This window comes from Balaenoptera physalus, assembly GCF_965194825.1.
Source record: "Balaenoptera physalus genome assembly, chromosome: 10".
NCBI classification, from domain to species: domain Eukaryota; kingdom Metazoa; phylum Chordata; class Mammalia; order Artiodactyla; family Balaenopteridae; genus Balaenoptera; species Balaenoptera physalus.
In genome coordinates, this window is record NC_138889.1 from 98,244,020 (window position 1) to 98,267,344 (window position 23,325).

The 23,325-nt window shown below is 57.7% G+C and overlaps 2 protein-coding genes across 7 annotated transcripts in view; one reads left to right on the forward strand and one right to left on the reverse strand.

Moving 5' to 3' along the window:
• TSPAN18 (tetraspanin 18) overlaps positions 1 to 7,388 on the forward strand; it is a 180,824-nt gene extending 173,436 nt beyond the window's left edge. For both annotated transcript variants that reach the window (XM_082410587.1, XM_082410588.1), the window contains 2 exons: positions 3,968 to 4,051; positions 6,127 to 7,388. In XM_082410587.1, coding sequence (XP_082266713.1) covers positions 3,968 to 4,051; positions 6,127 to 6,174 — 132 coding nt within the window. In that variant the 3' untranslated portion in view covers positions 6,175 to 7,388. The remainder of the gene's footprint in view (positions 1 to 3,967; positions 4,052 to 6,126) is intronic.
• Positions 1 to 23,325, reverse strand: part of TP53I11 (tumor protein p53 inducible protein 11) — a 69,660-nt gene that overhangs the window by 42,681 nt on the left and 3,654 nt on the right. For 3 of the 5 annotated variants that reach the window (XM_082410617.1, XM_082410618.1, XM_082410619.1), the window contains exons 2-8: positions 15,439 to 15,506; positions 14,473 to 14,632; positions 13,786 to 13,844; positions 13,526 to 13,574; positions 13,072 to 13,168; positions 11,962 to 12,063; positions 9,218 to 11,484 (exon numbers count right to left, since the gene is read on the reverse strand). In XM_082410617.1, the coding sequence (XP_082266743.1) occupies positions 11,351 to 11,484; positions 11,962 to 12,063; positions 13,072 to 13,168; positions 13,526 to 13,574; positions 13,786 to 13,844; positions 14,473 to 14,601 (570 nt within the window). In that variant the 5' untranslated portion in view covers positions 14,602 to 14,632; positions 15,439 to 15,506 and the 3' untranslated portion in view covers positions 9,218 to 11,350. Of the gene's footprint in view, positions 1 to 9,217; positions 11,485 to 11,961; positions 12,064 to 13,071; positions 13,169 to 13,525; positions 13,575 to 13,785; positions 13,845 to 14,472; positions 14,633 to 15,438; positions 15,507 to 23,325 lie in introns of those variants that run through there. The other 2 variants (XM_082410620.1, XM_082410621.1) reach the window with 1 other exon arrangement.

The window sequence follows — 23,325 nt, forward strand, 5'->3', positions numbered from 1 at the left end:
TGTGAGGTGCCTTTGGGACCTCCAAGCAGTGGTAGCCAGTGGACAGTTGGACTTAGAGGGCTTGGGGGAAGGTCCATGCTGGACGTATAAATGTGGGTGGCCTTTGTGCTGGCACCTCTGTTGGGGGGGGCGACTGGTCGGGAGCCAGGGTTGGGGGATGTTCTCTCTCTGCAGAGACGGAGGATGGGTGCTGGCGACAGCGGCACAGCTAGGGGACTCGCAGTCTGTGGTGGCAGCCTGGGGAGAGATGGTCCCCTGAAGCGTCTCGCTGGGCAGGGTCAGGATAAGGGGTGGGCATCCATCCTGAGGGTGAGGAAGAGGTGATACCCCGGACTGTAGGCAGCTCCGGGCCCTGACCCAGGGACCCCGCCTGGGTGAGCGAGAACCGAGGCTTCCTGGTGCAGCTCCTGGGAGCTTGGACTTCCCTCAGTGTAAATACGCTTCCCTGCCTCCTTGGGTGTGACCTTGAGCAAGTAGTCAGCTGCTCCCTCCCTCCTTTCCTCTTCCCCGAGGGGCTGGAATGGGGACTAAGTCATAACAAGCACATGAGGCCACAGCAGAGTTCTGGCCAGAGCGGACACTCGCTAAGTGTTGGCGGCATCTTCCATTCACCCCCTGCCCTCCCTGCTTCCTCCGAGGGCGTCTCAGTACCAGGGCCTCCGTCAGCCAACTGGTCTGCTCGATTCAGCCCAGGGACCCAAAGGGTCTTTGGTGCCACAGCCCAACAGAGGGCAGATGAGCAGTTAAGGCCCCAGGTACCTCATCCACAGCAGATAAGGGGCGCAGGGATGTCTTCCCTCTGGGGACAACTCCCACCCACCGGCCCGGGTGAGGCACATAAAATCAACTTCAAGTTCAGGAAGGGATTTACTGCTCCTCCTGCCCCTTGTAGTATAGGGGTGTGTGTGTGTGTGTGTGTGTGTCTCGTGCACGGATCCCCAGGGCGTGTGTGTGTGTGTGTATGTGTGTGTCTCATGCACGGATCCCCAGGGCGCGCGCGCGCGTGTGTGTGTGTGTGTGTCTCGTGCACGGATCCCCAGGGTGTGTGTGTGTGTGTGTATGTGTGTGTGTGTGTGTGTGTGTGTGTGTGTATGTGTGTCTCATGCACGGATCCCCAGGGTGTGTGTGTGTGTCTCGTGCACGGATCCCCAGGGCGTGTGTGTGTGTGTGTGTATGTGTGTCTCGTGCACGGATCCCCAGGGTGTGTGTGTGTGTGTGTGTGTGTCTCGTGCACAGATCCCCAGGGCCATAGAGTGTAAACCCACACACCCAACTCTGCACTCAGACACTTCCTGCCACCCAGGGGCAGAGAGAGAGAGAGCATGGTCCTAACGGGACCGAGGGCTGGCTCCCTGCCAACACTGTTCAATGTGCTTTGTCTGGAGCACTTCATTTTATCCTCACACAATCCTATGAAGTAGTTAGCCTACATAGCCCCAGTTTCTGGATGGGGCAAGTGAGGCCTAGAAAAAGTAAGTACAGGATCACCTCAGAGATACTGCGGGTTCCATTCCAGACCACCGTGATAAAGAGAGGGACACGAATGTTTTGGTTTCCCAGTGCCTATAAAAGTTATGTTTACACTACACTTTATTAAGTGTGCAATAGCCTTATGTCTAAAAAGACAGCATGCATACCGTAATTAAAAATGCTTTATTGCTAAAAAAAATGCTAACCATCTCCTGAGCCATCAGCGAGAGGTAGTAGTAACGTCAAAGATCACTGATCACAGATTCCTGTAACACATCTAATAATAATGAAAAAGTTTGAAATACTGCGAGAATTACCAAAATGTGACACAGAGACACGAAGTGAGCAAACACTGTTGGAAAAATGGCACCAACAGACGTGCTTAACGCAGGGTTGCCACAAGCCTTCAATTTCTAGAAAAACACGATATCCATGAAATGCAATAAAACGAGGTATGCCTGTCAGTTCGCCCAGTAAGCAAGTGGCTGGTGTAACCACCACTTCTCCCCGGGTTATTGGTGCTTCTTGTCTGGAAGGCCCCCAAACTGCACGACAAAGCCAGTGTTGGGGTAGAGGGGTGGTGTGGAGCAGTGGGTGCTGTCGTTGGCCCCGGGAGGCAGGTGGCAGCCAGAGGGGATGACGGGGGGCCAGAAGCATCCCTCCTGGGCTCCTACCTGTCTCCCTTCCCTTCCCTCCAGAGCGGGCCAGCTTTCTGCTGCCATTGCTCTACATGTTGGGGTTCTGATGCTTTAAAAAGAGCTAAACAGACCAAGGGGGTTGGCAGTTTGAGTTCTGCCCTGACACGGGTCTGCAGGCGGATCCAGGATGGCCCTGGCCTGGCCAGGCAGATGGGGCTTCCCTGCCAGCTCTGAAGTTGCCTCCAGCCACTCTGGGTTCCTGACCAGCTGGCCTGTGGGAGGGCGCCCTTAGGGCTCCGATCACACAGCCCTTAGCTGGGCTCCCAGTGGCATTGCTGAGACAAGGCCCGAGTTCAGCTAAGACCTTCTTTCCTTGTTGTCCTTGCCAGGACTGTGGTGTCTCAAAGCCCGGCCATGGCAAAGGCATTAGAAATCACCTGGGGCATCTGCTCACGACGTAGGGGGTGAGGCCTTGGCATCTGCACTGTTAACCACCGCCCAGATGATTCTGACACACCATCAGCCCCAAGAGCACTGTGGATCCAGGTCATCGTGCTGGAGGGGTCTGTTTATCTGGGTACATCCTATTTGCTGCTGAGTGCTCAAAGGGGGGCCTGTGGGAGCCTTCCGTGCCCAGCCTCCAGCAGGAGGGTCTCATGCCATCCGCCTGGCCACTCTGCCCAGATCACGTCCTGCTGTCCACCTGCCTGGGCTCAGCCTCATGGCGCGTCATTTCCACTTCCGGCCAATGAGGCGGGGCTTCTGGGTGATTGACAATGGGCGTGAACACCCAAGAATCACCTAAGAATCACCCAAGAATCTTAACAGAGCTCAGAAACAGCCAGAGTCACCCAACAGGGACCAGGCATGATCCTCACCCCCACCCGGGGGCTCTTCCCTTTGCAGTTCCTCTGGCTGGGCCCAAAGAATATGCAGGTTCTCATAATAGAAAGAAAAATTTCCCCCTTTAAAAATACATTTCATTCAAGGCAACTACCATGCATCAGTCTCTGGTCAGCATGGTGCTGGGGGAAGGAGCATGGACATGAAGATGACCAAGACGTGAGGCACCCAGGGTCGGATGGGGCTGAGGTCACGTGCTGGCAGCTCCTGGTTTTGCTCGCATGCCATCCCTCTCTTTCTCTTTCTCTCTTACTGGGTCCATCTCTATCTCAGGCTGTACATCCTGAGGACTGCTTGAGAAAGCAGTAATAGCACAGGAATTTAATCCATTTAGAAGGGGCCCTGTGAGAGCTGGGCTGGTCCTGGAAGGCTGCCTGGAGGAGGTGAGGTATGTGCTGGGTCTTGAAGAATGGGCTGTGTTTCCTTAGGGCAGAGGCTGCAAACCAAAATCCAGCTGCCAGGCTGGTAATGGGAAGGAGTAGAGAGGGTGGGTGTGGGAAAATAGGGGATGGTGGTTCCCCAGGGAACACCTGTCCCCAGGTACTGCCACGTAGAAATGATGGCTTACCTCGCTGGATCTTCTGATTTTATGAGAGAAGCAAGGAGCCCAGATATTTATTGGAAATTTCCCAATATTCCAATCAAAAAAGAAGAAAGGGTCTGTGGCTGATTTGGCAGCAGTCAGGCTGGCAGTTTTCAGCCCCGCCTGAGGGGCTGGAGGGCCAGGAGGGTCTTTGGTGTATTGCTGCGGAGTGGCTGAGCTTATGGGCCTCCTGCCTCCCCCGCTCCTCCCCACCAAACTGTCCCAGCAGCGGTGTGACAGGGTAGGCCTGCTGCTGCCTGAGCTTTGGGGCCACATGCCAGTTCCCAGGCTTCACACCCCAGTCCTGAGGCTGGCCCTTGACCTCTGTCCCTCCTTCCTGGCTATGGCTTTACCTCTGGTCCTTCCCTCCCAGGGCTGTTACACGGTGATCCTCAACGCCTTCGAAACTTACGTCTACCTGGCCGGAGCCCTCGCCATAGGGGTGCTGGCCATCGAGGTAAGTAAAGGCCCCCGCTTCTGTGGCTCCTCAGAAGCAAGACAGACACCTACACAGGGTCTCAGGCAGATCCCCCATGGCCTGCACCCCCAGCCTGCCTCCGTCTCCAGGCCCTTAACCCAGGACCCAGTGGGTCCCCACTGCAGGGACGATGCGCAGGTAAGCCCAGCCGTGTCTGTCTGCTGCCTGCGAGTCATCCTGGGACTCTGGACACATCTGAGCAAGTCTGCGGGCAGTGGGGATGGACAGGCCCTGAGAGTCACTGCCCTCACCCCTACCCACGGTCCAGAGTGAACTCTGACTGGAGGATCAACGCAGCTGATTTGAGGGAGGGGCTACAGCCTGTGCTTCTAGATCAGGCCCATTCTCTGTGGGGTGTTCAGGGCCTGCGGGGCCTTGTGAACCTCACAAGCGCGCGTTGAGCCCCAGAGGTGAAGACAGAAGGGCCCTGAGCCCCCTCAAACGGAAGGCAGCCGCAGACTCTTGAAGCCACCACTAGGTGGCGCTTTGGCCACAGGGCGGAGCTGCCCCCTTCCCTTCCTTCTACCACCCTCTCCCGGATCTCAAACCCGCTGCCCTGGGAGGTTGGACAGAGGGCTTTGCCCAGGCCCGCCCATCTCAAGAAAGGGGCCGCCAGTCTTCGGCCAGCCAGGAAATGAAATCAGGCCGCCCTATCCTCAGCGTTCCCCCTCCCACCTGGCACCATAAACATGGCCTTGCTTAGCTTCTTACTGTGTCCTACAGCCCTGCTTAGAGCAGTTTTGTGGAGACTATTGAGGATGGGGAGAGGGAGGGGTCATTCATTCATTCATTCGTCAAGCAAAGATTGAGCCCCTACTGTATGCCAACGCTGTTCTAGGTGAACAAGTCCTCTCCTAGGAGGAAACAATGAACAAGAAACACAAATCAGTACCAGGCCCCCTGGGAAAACGCAGGCGTGGGTCCCCTGCAGGAAGAACATGGGCTTCTAGAGTTCAACTTCCAGCTCTGCCTCTCCCCACGCACAGGATGCCCGAGCCACAGTTTCCTTAACTGCAACATGGTGCTAAAAGCCTGCTCCTAGGGCACGGTGGGGTTTACAGGTGCTGGGGACTACGTGCCTGGCGTGTAATGGGGGCTCTCTAAGCAATGCCTGTGTTCCTGACCTGCTGCCCTCACACCCAGCCCATAAGCCCAGCTGTGGCCTCTGTGCCAGGCAGAACCCTGCTCTGATTCGGGGACCTTCACCGTATGCCTTGCCTCCTCCACCCCACTGTCCCTCCTGGAGGTTCGGCCATGAGCCTGTGGTCTGGGGACTGCGCCTTGCACTACTTGCAAGAGCGCTGGCACAGGGGCATCAGCCAGTCCGAAGAACTGGGCATCTCTGAGTCAGGGTCTCTGCACACCCCACTACCCCAGGGCCCTTAGACAGGTGTTCAGTGACTGTGCTCGTAGTTTGGAGAAGGGCTGCATCTTCCTTGCCTATTAGTAACAATCCTGGTAACTTCTAATTAAGCATCTACTATATAACAGGCTTCATTACATCATTAATTGCCTTAGACTTCAATCTCACCTCCTTCCTGTGAGCTGGAAGGAGGCGAGTGCAGGGGCTATGAGCATGGTCTCTGGAGTCAGAATACCTGGACTCCAATCCTGGATCCTCCATTTGTAGCTGTGTGACCTTAGGTGGGTTACCTGACCTCCCTGTGTGTCACTTCCTGGTCTGTGAAAATGTTTCTGAGACAGCACTTAGAACCGTGCCCGGCACGTGGTAGGCTCTTGATACATACTCAGGCCCAGAGAAGGGAACTGAGTATTGGCCCAAGTTTGCTGCTGGCAAATAAGGGAGCCGGATATGAACCCATGTCCAAAGCCCACTTCTTTTCATGACTACACGGCATGAAGGGGACCAGTGACTGGCAAGAGGGGCTTGCCCCCAGGGCAGTGTCAGGAGTGCCAGCAGCAGGAGTGTGCTAAGAGTGATGGGTGAGCCCCCTTCCTGTCCCAGAGCAGACAGCCCCTTCTCGTTGGGGAGGGACAGCCCCCTGGAGGGCTGTGAGCCCAGCCTGACAAGCAAACTCCTACTTTCTTTGCAGCTTTTTGCCATGATCTTTGCCATGTGCCTCTTCCGGGGCATCCAGTAGAGGGTGTGGCCTGAAGATTGAAGACTCACCCCACCCACCACTGCCCAGCACCCAATGCCCTCCCCTCCCCCTCACCCCTGCCCTCTTGGCCCTGGGGGAGGAGGTGAGGCCATGATGAGTGGCCAGGAAATGGGGCAGAGGAAAATAGCTATTTTTTTAACAAAACAAAATGAAGGCAAAAATATGGACTGATGTAGCCCGACTGGACTCCGGAATGGGCGCCATGGGGTTCTCCGCAGGGGCCCGGGCACCTGAACCCAGGATGCAGTCTGCACTAGAGACCAAAGCAACACCAGGGCCAGGCCCCCTCCTTGGTGCAGCCAGATCTGGCAGCCCGGGACCTGGGCCCTCAACTCACAGCTTCAGGATCTGGTGCCAAGGAAGTAATAAGGATTTAGGCAAGAAGGAGGCAAAAGAAAATTGTGGAGAAAGGTTGGCAAAGCCCAGGGGCCCTGAGGAGACGTGGTCACCATGTCCTTGAGGACTTGGAACCTACTTGGAGTCCCTGGTCCTCTGAGGATGGAGTTGTCCCTGCCTCAGGCCGGGGCCAAGAATGGGCTGCAGATGCTGGATCCAAGGATGGCCCAGCCGGTAGGGTCCGTGCTTCCCCATCTGTTGGAGCAAATAATCTGGAAAGCCCAGAGAGGAGCAGTTTCTCATCCACAGTCACACAGCACATGCGTGACAGTTCTGGACAGGAACGCCGCCATCCCCAGGCTGCCTGTCACTCCTTCCAAGGCTCTGTTGGTCCCAGCAGACCTACTGCTCACACCCCTCCCTGGCCTCTGCATCCTGGTTTCCCCAGAAGAGAGCGGGCAAGCTGGTCAGGAATTGCCTCTTCCCGGCTCCACAGCTAAGAAAATTCTGGACTCTGCCCTCCCTGCTCTCCCTGCCACCTCCCCACACTTTTCTCTAAGTCCCAGGAACACACACATGCACACACACCACAGCCCCTTTTCTACACTGCCCACCTTTCCTCCACCAACTCCACCAACTCCCTGGCCCCCAGGGCTGGAAGGAACCCCCAAGATCATCTGGTTCTCCTCTCCTCACTCAGAACTGCCACTCGGATGTCTTCCAAAAGATCCCTGCCAAGACTTCTCCACCTTCTTGCACACCTCCAAGGACGGGGAGCTTACTACCTCCCAAGACAGGCTTCTCTTTGGACTGCTCTGATTTTAGCATCAGCTCAATATACGGAAGAGGTTTCTGTTTTTCTGTGGTTCTGTCCATGGCATCCCACTTGCTCTCTCTCCTTCCCAAAGCGTTAAGGCCACACATTGTCCCCCCGAGCCCCGTTATTTCCAGGCTAAAGAGGTGCCCCAGGGCACCTCATCATTTCTGCTGTGACACGGTTTTCCTGTCCCTTCGCTGTCCATACACATTTCTGAGTGTTTCCTCCAGGATCTGGCAGGGAGAGGTTTCCCCACAGACTCACACCCACACAGCACCCACAAATCAGCCCCTCATAATGCAGGTCTCAAATTCTAGACCAGTGTTAGCAACTGTATCGCAAGATGCCTCGACCCTGATCAATCAGGAGCGGCTGCCAGAGGCTGTGCGGAGAATCTGAGGCTTGGTCTGGACTCAATGGGGGAGGACAGTGTAATCTTGATTAGTGACGTCTGCCAAGCAACTCCAGCTTGTTGAGGGATGGGTGTGGAAGGGACAGTATGGTGCCCGCTCTCCTCTTTTCATTGTCCCTCTTCAGGGTCAGGGAAGAGCCCATTCTATCTCAAAGGCCCTGTGCCAGCTTCCAGCCTCCCCTCCAGCTTTCCAGCCACTGGGAGACAGAGCAGTGGCCTAGAGCCCAGTGTTCCCCTGCTCTGCCACCTACCCCCTTCTGAGATGCAGCCAGAGCTCTGTGCCTGCTGTAAGGATTTGGTTTCACCCTCCCCCCATTTCTCCCCTTCCCCCTTGCGCTCACCCTGCTGTCCTCACCAGTCCTGGCCCGTTCTGGGCTGGGTCTTTCCATATTGTCCCTGTATCAGTCTGCCCTGGCAACTCCATAAATGATGTTATGAGCTCCCTAGCGACTGGGCAACCCCAGGACCCAGGGGGCCGTGCAGCTTGTACCCCAGCGCAGGTCTCTAGACCACCCACAAATTGGCTCCAACTTCCTGGCAGAGGCAAAGGGCTGGCATGAGGTTGACAAAAAAAAAAAAAAAAAATCAGGCTGGCTAGGCAGGGCTTAGGGTCAAATTGGGCAGCTGTGTGACTTCGGTCCAGGGGCGCCCCAGGCGTCAGGGCCCCATCTGGTCCCCACTGCCCAGGAGAATCTGGGGCCTTCAAGGTAAGACGAGCCGGGCATCGGGCACTATCCCCTCCGGGCCCCCGAGAAGAAAGGCTGGTCCTGGAGGAACACCTGGGTGAGGTGGGTTTGAGGGCAGATGTAAGACTCTCATCCCCAAGGGCTCTCCAGAAAGGGGCCAAGGAGCCCTGGTCTGCCCCCACTGACCACATTCTGGGGCTGGAAAGGGGAAGCAGGTGTCTCTGCTCTGCAACATTAACGCAGGCTGGTAGCTATTTGCGAGGCTCCCAGCGGCCATCCTGAGGGGGCATGAGAAGGCAAAGGCCAGCAGCAACAGCCCATAATAGGTGCAGATGGCAATTTGGGGTTGCTGGGGGAGGCGGGAGGGTAGGAAGTCTCTTTGCTGAGACTTCCTGACCCCGCTAACAGGCCAGGTGCCAGGGGAGACCTTGCACTTGGTCACATAACCCGCCCAACACCGAAGGCCACCTTCCCTGCTTAGTGGCTGGGCACTGGGGCCCCTCCCCAGCCTCCCTTGTCCCCGCTCTCCTCTCCATGCCTAAGGGGCCCAGACAGGATCCCCAAACCGGCCGAGGCCCAGCACTCCCATCTCCCTAGAAGCCCCCTCTTCCCCTCCCCGGTGGGTCCTATGTCGAAAGTCTATTTTGAAAACTCTTGTGTTCCTTGCGGTAGGTAGCAGAGCTAATTTATCAAGTTTATTTCCTGTGAGCCTCCCTTTTTTATATTCTATATCAAGAGGAGTTTTTGTAATATAAAGCAGGACGCCCACACTGATGGTTTTGCACTGGTTTTTGTGACTGTTTCTTACAAAAAGAGAAAGGAACAAAGAATAAATAGTGACCGTGAGGAAAGGTGGTCTTGGTTTGGGGTCGGGGTGGGGAAGCTGGGCCGAGGCAGGAGGCTGGCAAGAGTGAACCGGGGAAGGGGCATTCTGGGTTCTCCCCAACCTTTAGGAGGGGCAGAGCCAGGACAGCATCGTCCCGGCAGGCCCACATTACCACTCCGGGGACAAGGTCTTGCCACCCTCCCTCAGCTTGGCTGGCTCTGCCCCCGCGGACGCCCGGCGCAAAGCCCGGCTCCAGCGCCCGGACTTCCCCCTGCCCTGCTAGCCTCCCGGGGGAAGTCCATCCGCCCAGCCCAGCGGTCATTAGGACAGACCATCCGCCGCTTGGCGGCGTGCTAGCCAGGCCTCAAAAAGCATGGGTCAGCGCAGAGGACATGGCCTTGGCTTGGGGGCGCTGCCCACCAGCCAATACCACTTCCCAAAGGCTGCCGTGGCTCCGGGCCTGCCTGGGGCTCCGCGGTTGGGGGCAGGATTCTGCGAAGAGGCACGAACTTCAGGCTCGAGGGATGGAGGTCAGGAGAGGACGGCCTCTCCCTAGTGTCCAGCCTCCCTTCCGCTCGGCCGCGGTTACCAGCAGCACAGCCTTGGGCGCCCAACCCGCCGGGCCTCTCTCCTCGGCTGTGTTAACAGCGGTGGTGCCGTGCTCTGCTGGGCACAGGCCGTGTCCCTGGACGTGTGGCTGCAGGGACAGCTGGGCACGGGGGAGGGCAGCGAGGCCCAGCGTGGGCAGGGCCCGGGCCCAGGGCGCAGCAGCCAGAGCTGGGCTGCACCTAAGGACCAACCATCTCGCCCCCTAAACACTCTCTTCCAAGACGGGAAGCGAGTCTGGGGCCGGGGCTGCTTCTCTCCACACCTGTCCCCAGGACACGGGGGCTGCCATTCCTGGGGTGCTGGAGGGAAGGGGGGCGTCGGGTAAAGGACTCAGGGGGGGCACACAGGCTGCCGGGCCTGCAGGGGTCTTCATCTCTGAGGGAGCCAGCTGTCGGCCTCCTCCAGGGCATTTGATGGGGGCTGGGCATTAGAGGAGGCGGCTTGCTGAAATATTTCTATTTTTTGCCCCTGCTGAGCTTGAAGGGCACCCAGTCCTACCCAGCCGGGCCTCAGAGGCACCCCAGGCCAGAGGGCCAGAGAGCAGCACCCTGGGGAGGGGGGGAGGGTGGATGAGGGGGCTGAGCCCGGTGCACATCGGACCCTGAAGGACATGCCAAGTGATGAAGACATGCTTCTCTCTCTTCCTCATCCACAAACCCCGTCACTTACAGGTGGCCTCCATCTGGGGTTACCCGGGTGCCCATCTGTCGGGGCCGGCCTGTGGCTGAGGCCCTTGGCAGCCTCTGGACCCAGGCCAGTTGGGAGAGGGGGCACCTAGGGGCCTTCAGGAGCTGGGGTGGAGGCAGGGCAGCCAAGAGCGAGGCCCGAGGAGAGGCCGTGGCGGCCGGGGCTGAGGACAGGGCCCTGCTACCTGCACCCCACCTCACAGAAGGCGGAAAGGGAGGTGCCAGGGGTCAAAGACGGACCCCTGCCTGCCAGCCCGCAGCTGCGCTGTGTGTTTATGGGGCAGAGGGTCCCCTGCATGTGGGGAGCGCTCGCATGGAAGGGAAGGGGCCCAGGGTCAAATTCTAAGGTTTTCCAGGCATGGGCAGAAGCCAAGTTCAGCTGCTTGGGCATTAGACTGGCTGGGGGCCTAGGGGGAGGACAAGGAGGCAGTCCACAGCCTCTCAAGAAAGAAGGGTCTTGTGACAGAGGGGCAGGAGCCTGGCCTTGGCCGGATGCCTGTGACTCAGGCTCTTCCTTGAGCATCTGTCCAGGGGATCCAGAGGCCGAGAGACCCATGAACGGGAGGCGTCACCGTGTGGGGGGAAGGATGGGGTGCAGAGGCTCCATCCCTCCCCAAACCTGAGGGCCCAGGAGATCACAGCATTCGGGGAGTGCCCAGGAGGAGAGGAAGGCGGCCACTCCTGCCTGCCTGGGGCAGGGTCCTTCCTGCCTTCCGGAACCAAAGGGAAGCCGAGGTCCCCAGGCCTCCCTGCCCCAGAGGGGCCCCCTGGCCCGGCGGGCGGCTACACTTTCTTGGGTTTTCGGCCGACTTGGTAATAGAAGTAAACGCTGATGGCGACAAAAAGGAGGCGGCTGGCCAGGAGCAGCAGGATCCCGAGGGACACGAGGCCCGTCTCGGCTAGCGTGGCAGTGACCACTGTGGGAGAGAGGCCAGGAGGGGACACAGGTCAGAGGTGGGGCTATCCCTTACCCCCAGCACGGGGTGCCATGGGCCCCAGGGTGGCTGCCTGACTGGCCCCCGCCCTGAGCTGGGGCATCCTATCAGCTGCCAACCCCATAGATGTGTCTTCCATGATGCGCCCCACGTGGCAGGTACGGGGGGCGATCATGTGGGCAGAACTGGGTGTGTGCCATCACACCTGTGCTGGGTCCACAAGTGAGCAGTGGATTGTGGGTGCACGGGTGTGTATGCAGGAGGATACAGGCACATATCAGCTGCGTGAGCACAGGTGTGCAGGTGTACAGGTCAACCCAGCCACACGCGTCCCTCCCCCTCGCACAGGTTTTCATCACTTCCCAGAAACCAAGTGGCAAGAGTTGGGAGGCCAGGGGCCAAGCTGCCCGCACCCTGTACCCCATCAGCTTCCCCATCACTGCCCACCTCAGGACTCACCCAAGAACTGCACCGAGAAGTAGCAAGCTTCAGTGAGCAGAGTCCATCGGATGATGACCTTCTCAGCCGTGTAGAGAGCGTTCCACATGATCAGGGAGATGCCTGGGGTGGGGGACAGAGAGGGGAGTGGGGGGCGGAGCAGCCTGATCCACCCGCCCCCCTGGGGGACGGGCAGGGGGCCTGGTCCTCCTCCCTCTGACGAAGTAGCCAGGATCCCGGACACGCCCTGCCCCCACTCCCACTGCTCAAATTAAAACTCATCCGTCATCCAACCTGACCCATAACCCCGTAACACTAGCTCTCCCATTGCGTGGCTGAAGGGCCTGAAGCCGTCCCAGTCCCCACCCCCCAACCCCACCCCAGAGCTACTGGCACTGGCCCTTGAATGTCGAGTAGAAGTGCAGTTGGCACAAGGCTGGGGAAACTGGGTTGCAAAGTCGCAGAGGCCTTCTGAAACGGGGGACTGGGCCTCAGGAGGTGCGGCTGGAGTCCGGGGCCCACCGTGGGATGTGGGGGAGGGAGGTTTGGCAGGCAGGCTGGATCCATCCCACAGATGACCCTGAATATCAGAGACCGGGAGGAGCTGGGACTTCAGTCTGCGGGTAATAGGGAGCCATAGAATGTTTTGGAGAAGAGGAGGGACACCACCAGTGCTGGGTTTTAAATGCTGTCATTTAGCTTCCTAACAGGCACTGCTGCGTGTGACTCAGGTTGGAGAGGAGACAGAAGTGGTTCAAGTGGGCGGTCCAAGGGTGAGGGTTTTACAGACACTGTGTTGATTTTGCCTCCTCCTCTAGGCTGTGAGGCCCTGGAGGGCGGAGCCTGGGCTTCTTTCATTTCTCTACCCCAATGCCCAGGTGGTGCACTACACACAGCAGGCACTCAATAAGTGCTTTGTCCCAGATGATGCCAGAGTCCCAATCCCCTGGGGACATCCTACCAGTGGCCACAAGATGGCAGCACACACCCAGCAGAGACAGACTGGTTGGCTGAACCGTGGGATCTGAGAAGGGGAGCCCCAGCACAAAGAAGGCTCCCCATGTTCCCTCAGCCCCTATTGGTCCCTCGGCTGCCTATCACCTCCCCAGAGTCGGCCCCAGCAATACTCACTGAGGAGGGCGCCGCCATAGAGGCGGATGGGGGTCTTGCTGGTCACCTGCGCTCCATCAAAGACTGCATCATAGAGCTGGTCAGGAAAGGTGAGGGCCTGCGGACAGCGGGCGGGAGGCTCAGGGTGAGGGGCTCACTGTGGAAACTCCCCCTGGACATCTCCTTCCTCTCCCCAGTAGCAGCCCAGGGTCAGGACACTGATTGCCCCCGACCCCTCCATACCAGGACAGAAGATCTGAGGTTCCAGCAACAAGGAGTTGGGACCAAGGACCATGGGAGCTAGGATGCTCCAGGGCAGGGCACAGGTGGGGATAAGTGTCAGGAGAACAGGTCATGGAGGCAGCCAGAGAGTCTGGACAGATGGGGCTTCAATATGATGGCCGTGCAGAGAAAGGCAGCAGGGGTCCCAGGGCAGGGGAGGGGGCCAGGTCCCAGGGGTGGGGCAGGGACTCACCATGATGGCAATGCCGGAGAAGAGCAGAGCAGAAACAAACTGCCAGACCCTGGGGAGGCGTGGAGAGGAAGGTCAGAGCCAGACCCCTTGCTGCCACCCCAGGCCCCACAGGACCCTTCCCTCTCCAGCCAAGATGCCCAGGGATGGCTGGTCTGGGGGAGGGAATTTGAAGGGATGGAACCAAAGACAAGACTACACAGGGGCAAGGCTGATGAGCCCCACCCCCTAGCCCTGCCCCCCACCAAACTCGTAATGCTCACCTGAGCCCCAAAGGCTCCCGAACAGCAAACTTCATCTCATTGCCCAAGACCTGGCTGATCTGTGGACACAGAGGGGTCAGAGGCAACCAGGCTGAACGCAGCTCTGCCTGCCCAGTCTACTCACCCCCTTCCAGAGGCCCCTGGATGCCCAGGTGGCTCTGCTTAGCCAAAGGGTCACCCAGGCCGGGAGGGTCACACTGAGGCACACCCTCTCTTCCTCCTCTTGACACCGGGGCTTATGGGAAGCTGAAAATACAGTGGCTGAGGATGAAAGCTCAGAGGTCTGCCAGATGTAGGCTTGAAGGCTGGCTCTGCCACTTATTGGTGTGGCCCTGGGGAAGTCCTTAACCTCTCTGAGCCTCAGTTTCCTCATCTATAAAATGGGTTAATAACTGACCCTATCTCTCCCAAGGTAAATAATGCTTATAAAGTAGCCGGTGCCCTAGCAAGCAAATAATAAGCACTCAACTAATTCTAACGATCCATTTTCATTATTGCTACTATTCCTCTGACATATCCATTAGATTTCTAGAAAATATGAGCTAAATCTGGGGGCTCCCTGCAGCTATAATGGGTCTCAGCTATTCTTCTCCCCAAACAGTGGGCCAGATCTGCCTCCCCAAATTGGTGCTCAGAGGCAGACCCCCATGTGGCTGGTTCAAGGCCCCTCCTCCGAGCTCTACCCACCTTGGAGCGGTGGACCTCCCCATCGTCATCCTCCCCGCCCACGCCAAGGATCTTGCGGGTCTTCAGGCGGCTCACAAGGTCCGTCTGGCTGTGCTTCTTCATGAGAGGTGGGGGCTGCTTGGCTGCCATCTTGTCCTGGAGCCCGGCCTCTGTAGGAGGGCTGCAGGGAGACACCAGCCTCAGCCACGGGCCCTGCCCAGCTTCCAGATCTCAGAGAGTAGCCAGACCCCAGCCCAGGGCCTGGGGAGGCCTCCCCGTCAACCTGGGGCAGCAGGTGGACACTGGAGGAGGAATCTGAGGGCCCAGGTTCAGTACTGGGCTCCCTAACCACCCGACTGTGTGATTAAAAAGGGTCAAGTCACTGCCCTCTCCTGGCCTCAGCTTCCTCATCTGTAAAATGTGTTAGGGCAGATGGTCCTAAGGCCTTCCAGCTCCACCAGCCCATCTGGCCTAAGTGGATGTGGTACACCCCAGATGACCAGGCCGGAGCGAGCATTACAGACAGCCCTGGAGGAGGTATAGGCCCAGGACAAGGCATTCAGGCCTGGATAGAGACTGTATCCAAAGGTTCCTGGGGGCAGGGGGTAAACTGGGGTCTGGGTCAGCCTTGCCAGAAGAGGGAAGGGTCTACCCAAGCCCGGGTAGGGCTCCTGAGTTCTGGAGTCCAGGCCGCCATTGAACTTTTGCCCAGACAATTCCTCTGCCCAGCAAGCCCTCCCACCCACCCTCCCAGACAACCTCCCTCTAACCTGCCAGCACTGAAAAGAAGGGGAGGGGGTGACCCCAGGACCCAGCTGAGCCAGAGGAGGGATGGCCAGGAGAGTTGGCAGGGCTCTGTGGCAGCAGTCCGGGCCTTGCCCCTCCCTGCTCTCCCCTCACCCCCCCTAGGTCTGCCCACGATCCTTGATGGCCCCCAACCTCTGGCCTCCCCCCAGCTCCACCTCAGACCAGCTCTTGAGCACCTACTGTGTGCCGGGCAGTGGAGACGCTGATGTGAGTTGAGTGGCCGTCCTCACCTTCAGTCAGAACAAAATCTATGTGGAGGAGACAACAGTGTAAACCACAGTGAGGTAAAGGCTTCCAGAAGCCGGCCCTGAGGGGGCTCCTGTGATCACAGCCGCCCTGCAAGATGGGTACTATTTACACCCATTCTACAGATGAGAAAACCAAGTTCAATGAGGTTCGATAGAAGACCGGGTTGAAAAATGGTAGTACCCCCCCACCTTATCACGTGCCGCACCAGTGCTGGGTGCCTCCCATATCCCTGCACCTCTTTCCCACCCACAGCTACTCTCCAGCAAGGCAGGAAAACCACCCCCGATAACAGACAAGGCTCAGAAGTTGCCTGTCCCTCAACCAGGGACCTGAGGTGGGCTTCCAGGCATCAGACTCAGGTCTTTGTGTGGCCCCCGGCAAGTCTCACCCTCTCAGCCCCAGCCAGAGGCAGGGCACAGAAATGTCCCCAGGTCACCTCCAGTTTTCCAGCCTCTAAGACACTAAGACCCAGTGTCTTAGAACAAAATAGAGCACACCCAGCAAATAAACATCAGAACAAAGAATCAAATGGGGGCGTGTTCGGAAAACATGGCTCTACACTGGATGAACTGGGCAGGAAGCATACCAGCTCGAGTTTGGAAATAATGGCCAAGGTCATTACTGGAGGTCTTTAGTGAGTAATGTCCAGGCCCCACTGCCCTCCTAAGCCCCCTGGCCTAGTTCCTCACCTGTAAAACAGGGGCAGCTATGCTTTCCTCTCCCACGTATATACATCCCGGGGAATGGGAGGCGGCGGCTGGTGGTGACCAGGAAGGCAGCTCAATGAATGCCTGATGCTGGTCAGCGGGGGCAGCCGCCCGGGGCAGCAAGGGTTTAACCAGGCTCCTCGGGGCTGGGGGGGGGGGGGCCCGGGCACTGTCACAACACCTCAGCCGCTTGCTACCACCTTCTGGTGAATCCAGGTAGAAGCTATGATCAGCCTGGCGTCCCTCCCACTTGCCAGGTGGACCCGCGGGAGGGTGCCCCCCGGGAGCCAGCAAGCCATTGGCCCCTCACCCATCCCTCCATGAAGGAAGCACCAGGCAAGCTGGTCGCCACCCTTCCTCTTCCGGCCTCCCCTCTGGCCTTTTATTTTTTAATTTGCATACAGTGAAATGAATCTTCTTTGGGGTCTGTAGTTATATGAATCTTAGCACATGTATAGATCCAGGTAACCACCGCCTCCAAGTCAGGACCCAGGGCAGCTGCATCACCAGTCAGACCCTCCCCTCACCGCTGACCCCAGGCAACCGCCGATCTGTTGTCTGTCACTATAGTTTTGTTTCTGTTTTTTCAAGTGTGTTCCATAAATGGAATCATGTAGTATATAACCGTGGAGACCGGCTTCTTTCATTCAGCATCATGCCTTTGAGGCTCATCCAGGCTGCTGTGTATATGGACGGTCCCTTCCTCTCGGCAGGAGAGTGGGAATCAGTGTACCAGTACCTGGCGTCAACGTACCAGTTCGTTTACCCTGTCACTCACTGAAGGACATCTGAGTTGTTTCAGAGTTTGACAATTATGAACAGAGCTGCTGTAAACATTCATGTGCAGGTTTTGGTGTGACCATGAGTTTTCATTTCTCGAAGGTAAATACCTGGGTGTGGAATTATATTGAGTTATATGGTAAATCTACGTTTAATCCTAGAAGAAAGTGCCAGACTGCTTTCCAGAGCAGTGAACCATTTCCGTTTCCCCACAATGCATGAGTGTTCCCATTCCTCCCCATCCTTGCCAGCACCAGGTATGCTCAGACTTGACTTTAGCCCTTCATATAGGTCTCCATAGTGTTTTAACCCTTCTCACCCAGGTCGGCCAGGCTGCCTGACTCAGTCCTGCTGTGCCCCTTACTGCCTATGTTTAGTGAACAAGTCACACTGCTCTGAGCCTCGGTTTTCCCCATCTGTGAAATGGAGCTGTAATTCCCAGCTCCTAGAGATCCAGGGGCAAAAGGAGAAGCTTGGTCAAGAGCACGCAGCACAGCACCTACACATTTAAATGAAAGGACTGCATTTAGTGAGCATGTGCTGTGAGCCATGTAGGGGGTGGTGGGACTGGGTCCCTGCCCTTAAGTAGCTCACAGCCTGAGTGGGGACAGGGATGCTGATCTGTCAGGCACGAATCAGAGCAAGTTGCTTCTCTGAGCCCCAGTCTTCTCATCTGTGAAATGGAAACACAATCCTTACATCTTCCCTAGGCCTGGTCAAAGCAGAAGCAAAATAATGGACAGAAAGTATTTTATAAAGTGCCAGCTAACTGCTAAAGCCAGAAGAGCTTAGCTGCAGAAGCCATACACTCTGAGTTCAAATCCCAGGGCCACCACTTCTTAGCTGTGTGCCTGTGGGCAAGTCACTTACACTCTCTGTGCCTCAGTCACCCCATCCATAGTTGGGGAAGCAAAGGGTCTTCCCTCATAGGGATGCTGTGAGAATACAAGATGTGACCTCCGTGAAGAGCGTAGGGTAGTGCCTGGCCCGTACCAAGTGCCCGGTTGACATGCGCACTTAGACACAGACACCCCCTCCTCCCCACGTCCCCCATGTGGCAGGGGCTCCGGGGTGGAAGCCAGGGAGGATCAGGAGAGGGGCCTAACTAGCATTTCCTAACGTCTCCACGCTTTGGGCAAAGCCCCCAGACCTCAATCCCACGGCGTAAGGCTGACACTCAGGCCACAGCACACCAGGCCTGGGCTGTGTCAGCAACCCCCGCTCAGAGGGTCGGCTGCCTTCCTCTGCCCGATGGTCCCTCCCCACCAACACAGGCACAGTGCTCGCCTCGGCACCACAGGCCCAGGGCTGGTACAGAAGGGGGGCTACAGGGTCCTGGGCTCCATTTGACATCCAGTATCACTCAGGCACAGCCATCAGGTGCCTGGGCTGGTGGGACCCACTGCGGCCGTCCCCAGAGCCCAGAGCCCAGAGCCCAGCAGCAAGCTCACCACCAACAAAGGGCCCTACAGCCTCCCAGGGAAAGTGAGATCTTAAACATTATCTCCAGGGAGCAGGGTCCCCAGCACTTGGCCCTACAGAGTTAAGTGCTCTGAGCCCTGCGTCCTATTGCTCCTTCACCCACAGGACTGGACCCCACCTGGAGAGGGCAGGCGGGCAGCTGCCACACTCACACGCTCACATACACACATATGCACGTGTGCACACAGCAGCCCCTAAGCACCCCACCGCCGAGACACACCACACACCCCCTCTGATCTGCCCATGAACTTTCCTCCCTTTCAAGGTCACTCCAGGTAGGGCTGGCCCCATTTTAACCTAAGAGAGGACAGAGGACAGCTCCCCCACTCCCTCCTTGTACCCCAGCTGAACACTGGCTTTGGGACAGCCAGACCTGGGTTCAAATCCTGATTCTGTAGGACACCGCAGCTTTCCCAGCCTCAGTTTCTGCCCCTGTGCAATGGGGCTGATGAGAAGGCCCACTCTGCAGAAGGGCTGGAGGAGAGAGATAACAGGCGATACCTTGTGGCAAAGTGCCCTGCCCGGGGCCAGGCAGGGCCCCGCTCCTTCTCCTTCCCTCTCCTCACTCAGCCATGCACAGTGGAAAAAGCCTGCCTGTCACAGCCGTCATGCTTCCTTTCCCAGGCCCCACTGCCTCCTGAAGGGCCCCCCGGGTGCCAGGCTGGTGCCAGGCTGCCCAAGGCTAGGGGAAGGGCTGGGAGGAGGGCTGCCCTTGCTGCTAGATGCTCACTTGGGAGGCCCTGCCAGGCAAGGAGAAGGGAAAATGCGGCTTGCAGCCCCCAGACCCAGTGTTCACGATCCTCTGCATTCTGCCCCTGGCCAGCCTCTCTGACCTCAATTCCCAATAAACTGGGAAATCACTGTCCTTTGAACAGTTGTTCTCCCTTCTGAACCACTGCCTTCCACTCCCTCCATCCCGATGCCCCGTTCCTCAGGGTCTTTGCACGCCCCCTCCTCCAGGGAGCCTTCCCAGGGCACAGTGCCCCTCCCCTCTCTGGACCCTCAGTGGCGGCCAGGGCCACTTCCGGCCCATCCTCATCATTTCAGGGCCAGCTGGCCTCCCCAAGACCCAGTGATCTGAAGGCAGGGCTGGTATTGTGCCCACCTGAGAACCTCCCCGCTGGCCCTGCTGGGACACAGAGGCACTTTGGCAGCAGAGGCAAATGAGGGACGGTCAGGCCAAGGCAAGCAGGTCTCCCTAACTCTACCCACAACACTCAGGATCACACTCAGTTAGACCTGGCAGGGCCCAAGGGGAGGCTCTGCTCCACACACACGCTGGACAGGCCAGAGAGCTGAGGCCCAGAGCGGGCGAGCTCTGCCCCAGGCCACACGTGAGCTGGTGACACAGGAGAGCAGGGAAGGAGCTTTGTGGTCAGGCAGAGCTGGGTTCCAATCCGGTACCTCCTCTGGCCAGGTGACCGTGCGCAAGCAGGTCAGGGGGTGCTGAAGACTCCAGGAGAGTAGGTGGGGTTTTCCCTGGCATCTGGGGTGCCCAGGAGATGACTGGAGGCTGGGTGAGAACGTTGGGTGAGACCCCACTACCACCTCAGAGAGCTGCAGCCATCTCTAGGTGAGTGCCACGGGGCAGGGGTTACTGATGGTTTTGTTCACCTGGCCGGGACAGCTCCAGGCATGGGAGGAGCTCAACAAAAATTCGGGACAAAGTAAAGTTGGGGGAAGGGTTTCGAGGCCCCCTGCTGGCCAAGATCTGACCCCATGTAGCCCCTTCCTCCTTCCTCATCTGAGGCCAGAAAAGAACATCCCCAAAGAGCTCCTAGCGGCGGCAAGACAGAAGGGGCCATGATGGCACAGAGGCCAAGCAGAGCCTCGAGATTGGACCAGGAAGCGAAGGGCTCATGAGGGGACGGGAGGAGCGCGTTACAAGTGTCAGGGGAGGGGCGGGGGCGGGCATATACTTAATGATGAGGCACACTTGGACTCAAACCCCCAACTCTTTCTCTTAATTGTTCTGTGACCTCAGGAAAGTTACTTAACCTCTCTGAGCCTCCATTTCCTCATTTGTGAAACCACACGACGACTTCTTAGCTCACAGGGTTGTGTGATCAGACAGACTGAGAAAAGGCAGTGGAGGGGCCTGGTCCCTGGTATGCACTCCCCGAAGGACAGCAATTAACAATACTAAAGGGGTGGCTGTCCAGGCGCTGCCCTGGCAGCAGAGCCGATGGGGCTGAGACATCTTTCCCAAGCCAGTCCTGGAGGACCTCTCCCAACCCCCCTGTAGCCTTCCCAGGAAGCCTGGTTTCCACAGAAACAGATGGACTGCAGAGCTGTCCCCTTCATGGAGAATGTGCCACCATAAGGGCTGGCTTAGGAGGGGCTGGGGGAGAGGAAGGGGCCTGGGGCCCAGAGCACCCACCAGCCGCCGAGCCTCCGGTGATTCAGGGGGGAGTCATTGCTGTTGAGTGTCAGAGCCAAGAACCGCTTCCTTTGCAAACAAGACCCTCTGCTGGAGGGACAGCATACCTGTCCCTCCCCATCTGGTAAGGAGAAATGCCCCCAAAACTTCCTCCCAAGGAAAGGGGGCAGGGGACCAGGAATTCCGTGTAACCCCCATAGCCCTATGAGAACAGCTGTACTATGATTCCCATTTTACAGATGAGGAAACTAAGGCCCAAGTGACTTACGTATGTGTCTCTTGGGGGTAAGTGGCAGAGCCGAAATTCAAACTAAGTTAACTGTGCCTAACTGGATATTCAGAGAGGAGCTGGTGTGTGTGCACGCGTGTGCATGAGCGCACGTGTACATGTGCGTGTGGTGGGGGTGTGGTGTGGTGAACATGACATCCAAAAAGAACTAAGCTCTAAGCCATCTTCCCCATCGCATCTCCCCGTGAAAGTCCCTGGCAGGTTGCCAGCATCTGAACCCCTCCCTGGGGTCCAGCCTCCCTTGGATTAAGGCCCTGTGACTCCAGCAGGACCTGGGAAGGGCTACAAGGAGACCCATTGTTCAGTTATCATGTTGGTGCAACATAGCTGGAAATGGGGTCTGGGACGGGCAGCAGAGGAGTGGGGGCAGTGAGAGATGGAGCCTCCCAGCCCTGGGCAGAGGGAAGGGGAGGCAGGGAGAGCCCCAGCAAGGGGACCATGGGGGCTGGAGGGTCCAGAGCCTGCATCATCCTTCCTGTGGTCCCTTCCTGGGGCAGCCCATCAGCCCCTTGGGCGAGATGGGGTCTAAAGAACCCCCAGCCCAGAACCCTCCACCGGGGCCCTCAGGCAGAGTGAATTTCAAATCTCAAGGTCCAAATCTCTGTATCATTAGTCCTGTGTCTTTGGGTAGATTAACTTCCTGGAGCCTCCATTCCTTCACTGTAAATGGGGTGACAATGCCTGACTTACTAGGTTGTCAGCAGGGTTGGACTAAACTAGGAAGTCACATAGCTGCATCACCGACATTATCACAGTGGCCTCTGGGGTGCAGGTTTTGCCGGGTGGGCGTTTCCTCAGGGTACACGGGCTAAGGGAAGAAGCTGAGGCGAGGCTGCCACGTGGCAGGGCTTCCTTGCAGTGTGTCCCTCGAGAGCAGAGTGCAATTATTCTAAAGGCCAGCCTGCCTTAGGCGGCCTTGTCTCTCAAGTAGCCGGTGAGCCCGTGGAAGGTGGGGCTGCATCATCCATCTCTCTCTGTACCAGCATCACCACCGGGCTCAGGGCTCTGTGTCAAGGGCAAGGATGACAGAGTAGAACTGGCGGGGGAGAAGAAAGAACACGACGCGAACCTGCTGGGGTACAAACCAGCCCCCATGACAAAGCTCTGTAGTCGAGAAAGGGATTCCACACCCCATTTCCAAGGACTCCAGGAACACAGGAGCTGGCAATGGAGGGTTTGACTGAAGCTGGAAGGCTGAGCCCTGAGTCACTGGGCTGGGAGACAGGACAGCTGAGGTCACCAACAGATTCTGCCATCACAGGTAAGCCAGGGCCGGGCTCTGGGACTCAGCTTCCTCGCCTGAAAAATGGAAGTGTGGTCTCCAGGGCCCCTCCTGGCTGTGATATTCCTGATCTGGCTTCCAAACCTTGTCACTCACCAGCCGCACTCCAGCAAAGACCCCAGCACAAGCTGCCCCGCCCCCAAGTCCTACCACCTCTCTCACTGGCTCTGGAAACACACATTTTGCTATTTCTCTACCAGTTCTCTTTCTTTCGAAGCTGCCTAATTTCCAGAAGGACAGAGGAAAGCCCACATTTTCATCACAAATATCTCCAAGCCCTCAGGGACAGAAAAAATAAACATTCCCTGCTGTGTTGGAGAGGGTGAGAGGGCAGGGCAGGACAAGGGGCAAGAAGGAGGCGACATCCCTGGGGGCCTCACCCTCTGAAACTGCTGTGTGGGCAAGGGGGTGTCCAGGCCTCGGATGGCCATCCACTGCCACACAGAAGTCACTGAGAGGGGCTTCTCTGTCCCTACTGTCACTCACAAAGGGCAGAACACATGGAGAATTCCTGTCCTTTCCAACCCAGGAGTGGGCCAGCCTCCCCCTCAGCGCAGCGACCACATCAGGGCCCTCAAAGGCAGCTGGTGCTTCCAGATCCCATGGGGCCATGGTTATTGGGACAGTCTGGCTTCCAGATCCCATGAGGCCAGAGCTCTTGTGAAAAGGCAGCGGCCATATCCCTCTCCCCTCCCACTCCTTCCACCTCCCCCACGCCTGTAGATGCCCAGAAACTTGGAGAGGAGGAGAGAAGGGTGGGAAGGGAGTTTCTGTGAAGAGATGCCCCACAATTTTGAGCCAACTTTTTCATAAGCAAGTAGTTATTTGCCCTTTGGGTGGGTTGGGGGAGGCAAGCAGAAGGATCCCTGTACTTTTCCCAGTACCCTGATGGGCCAGA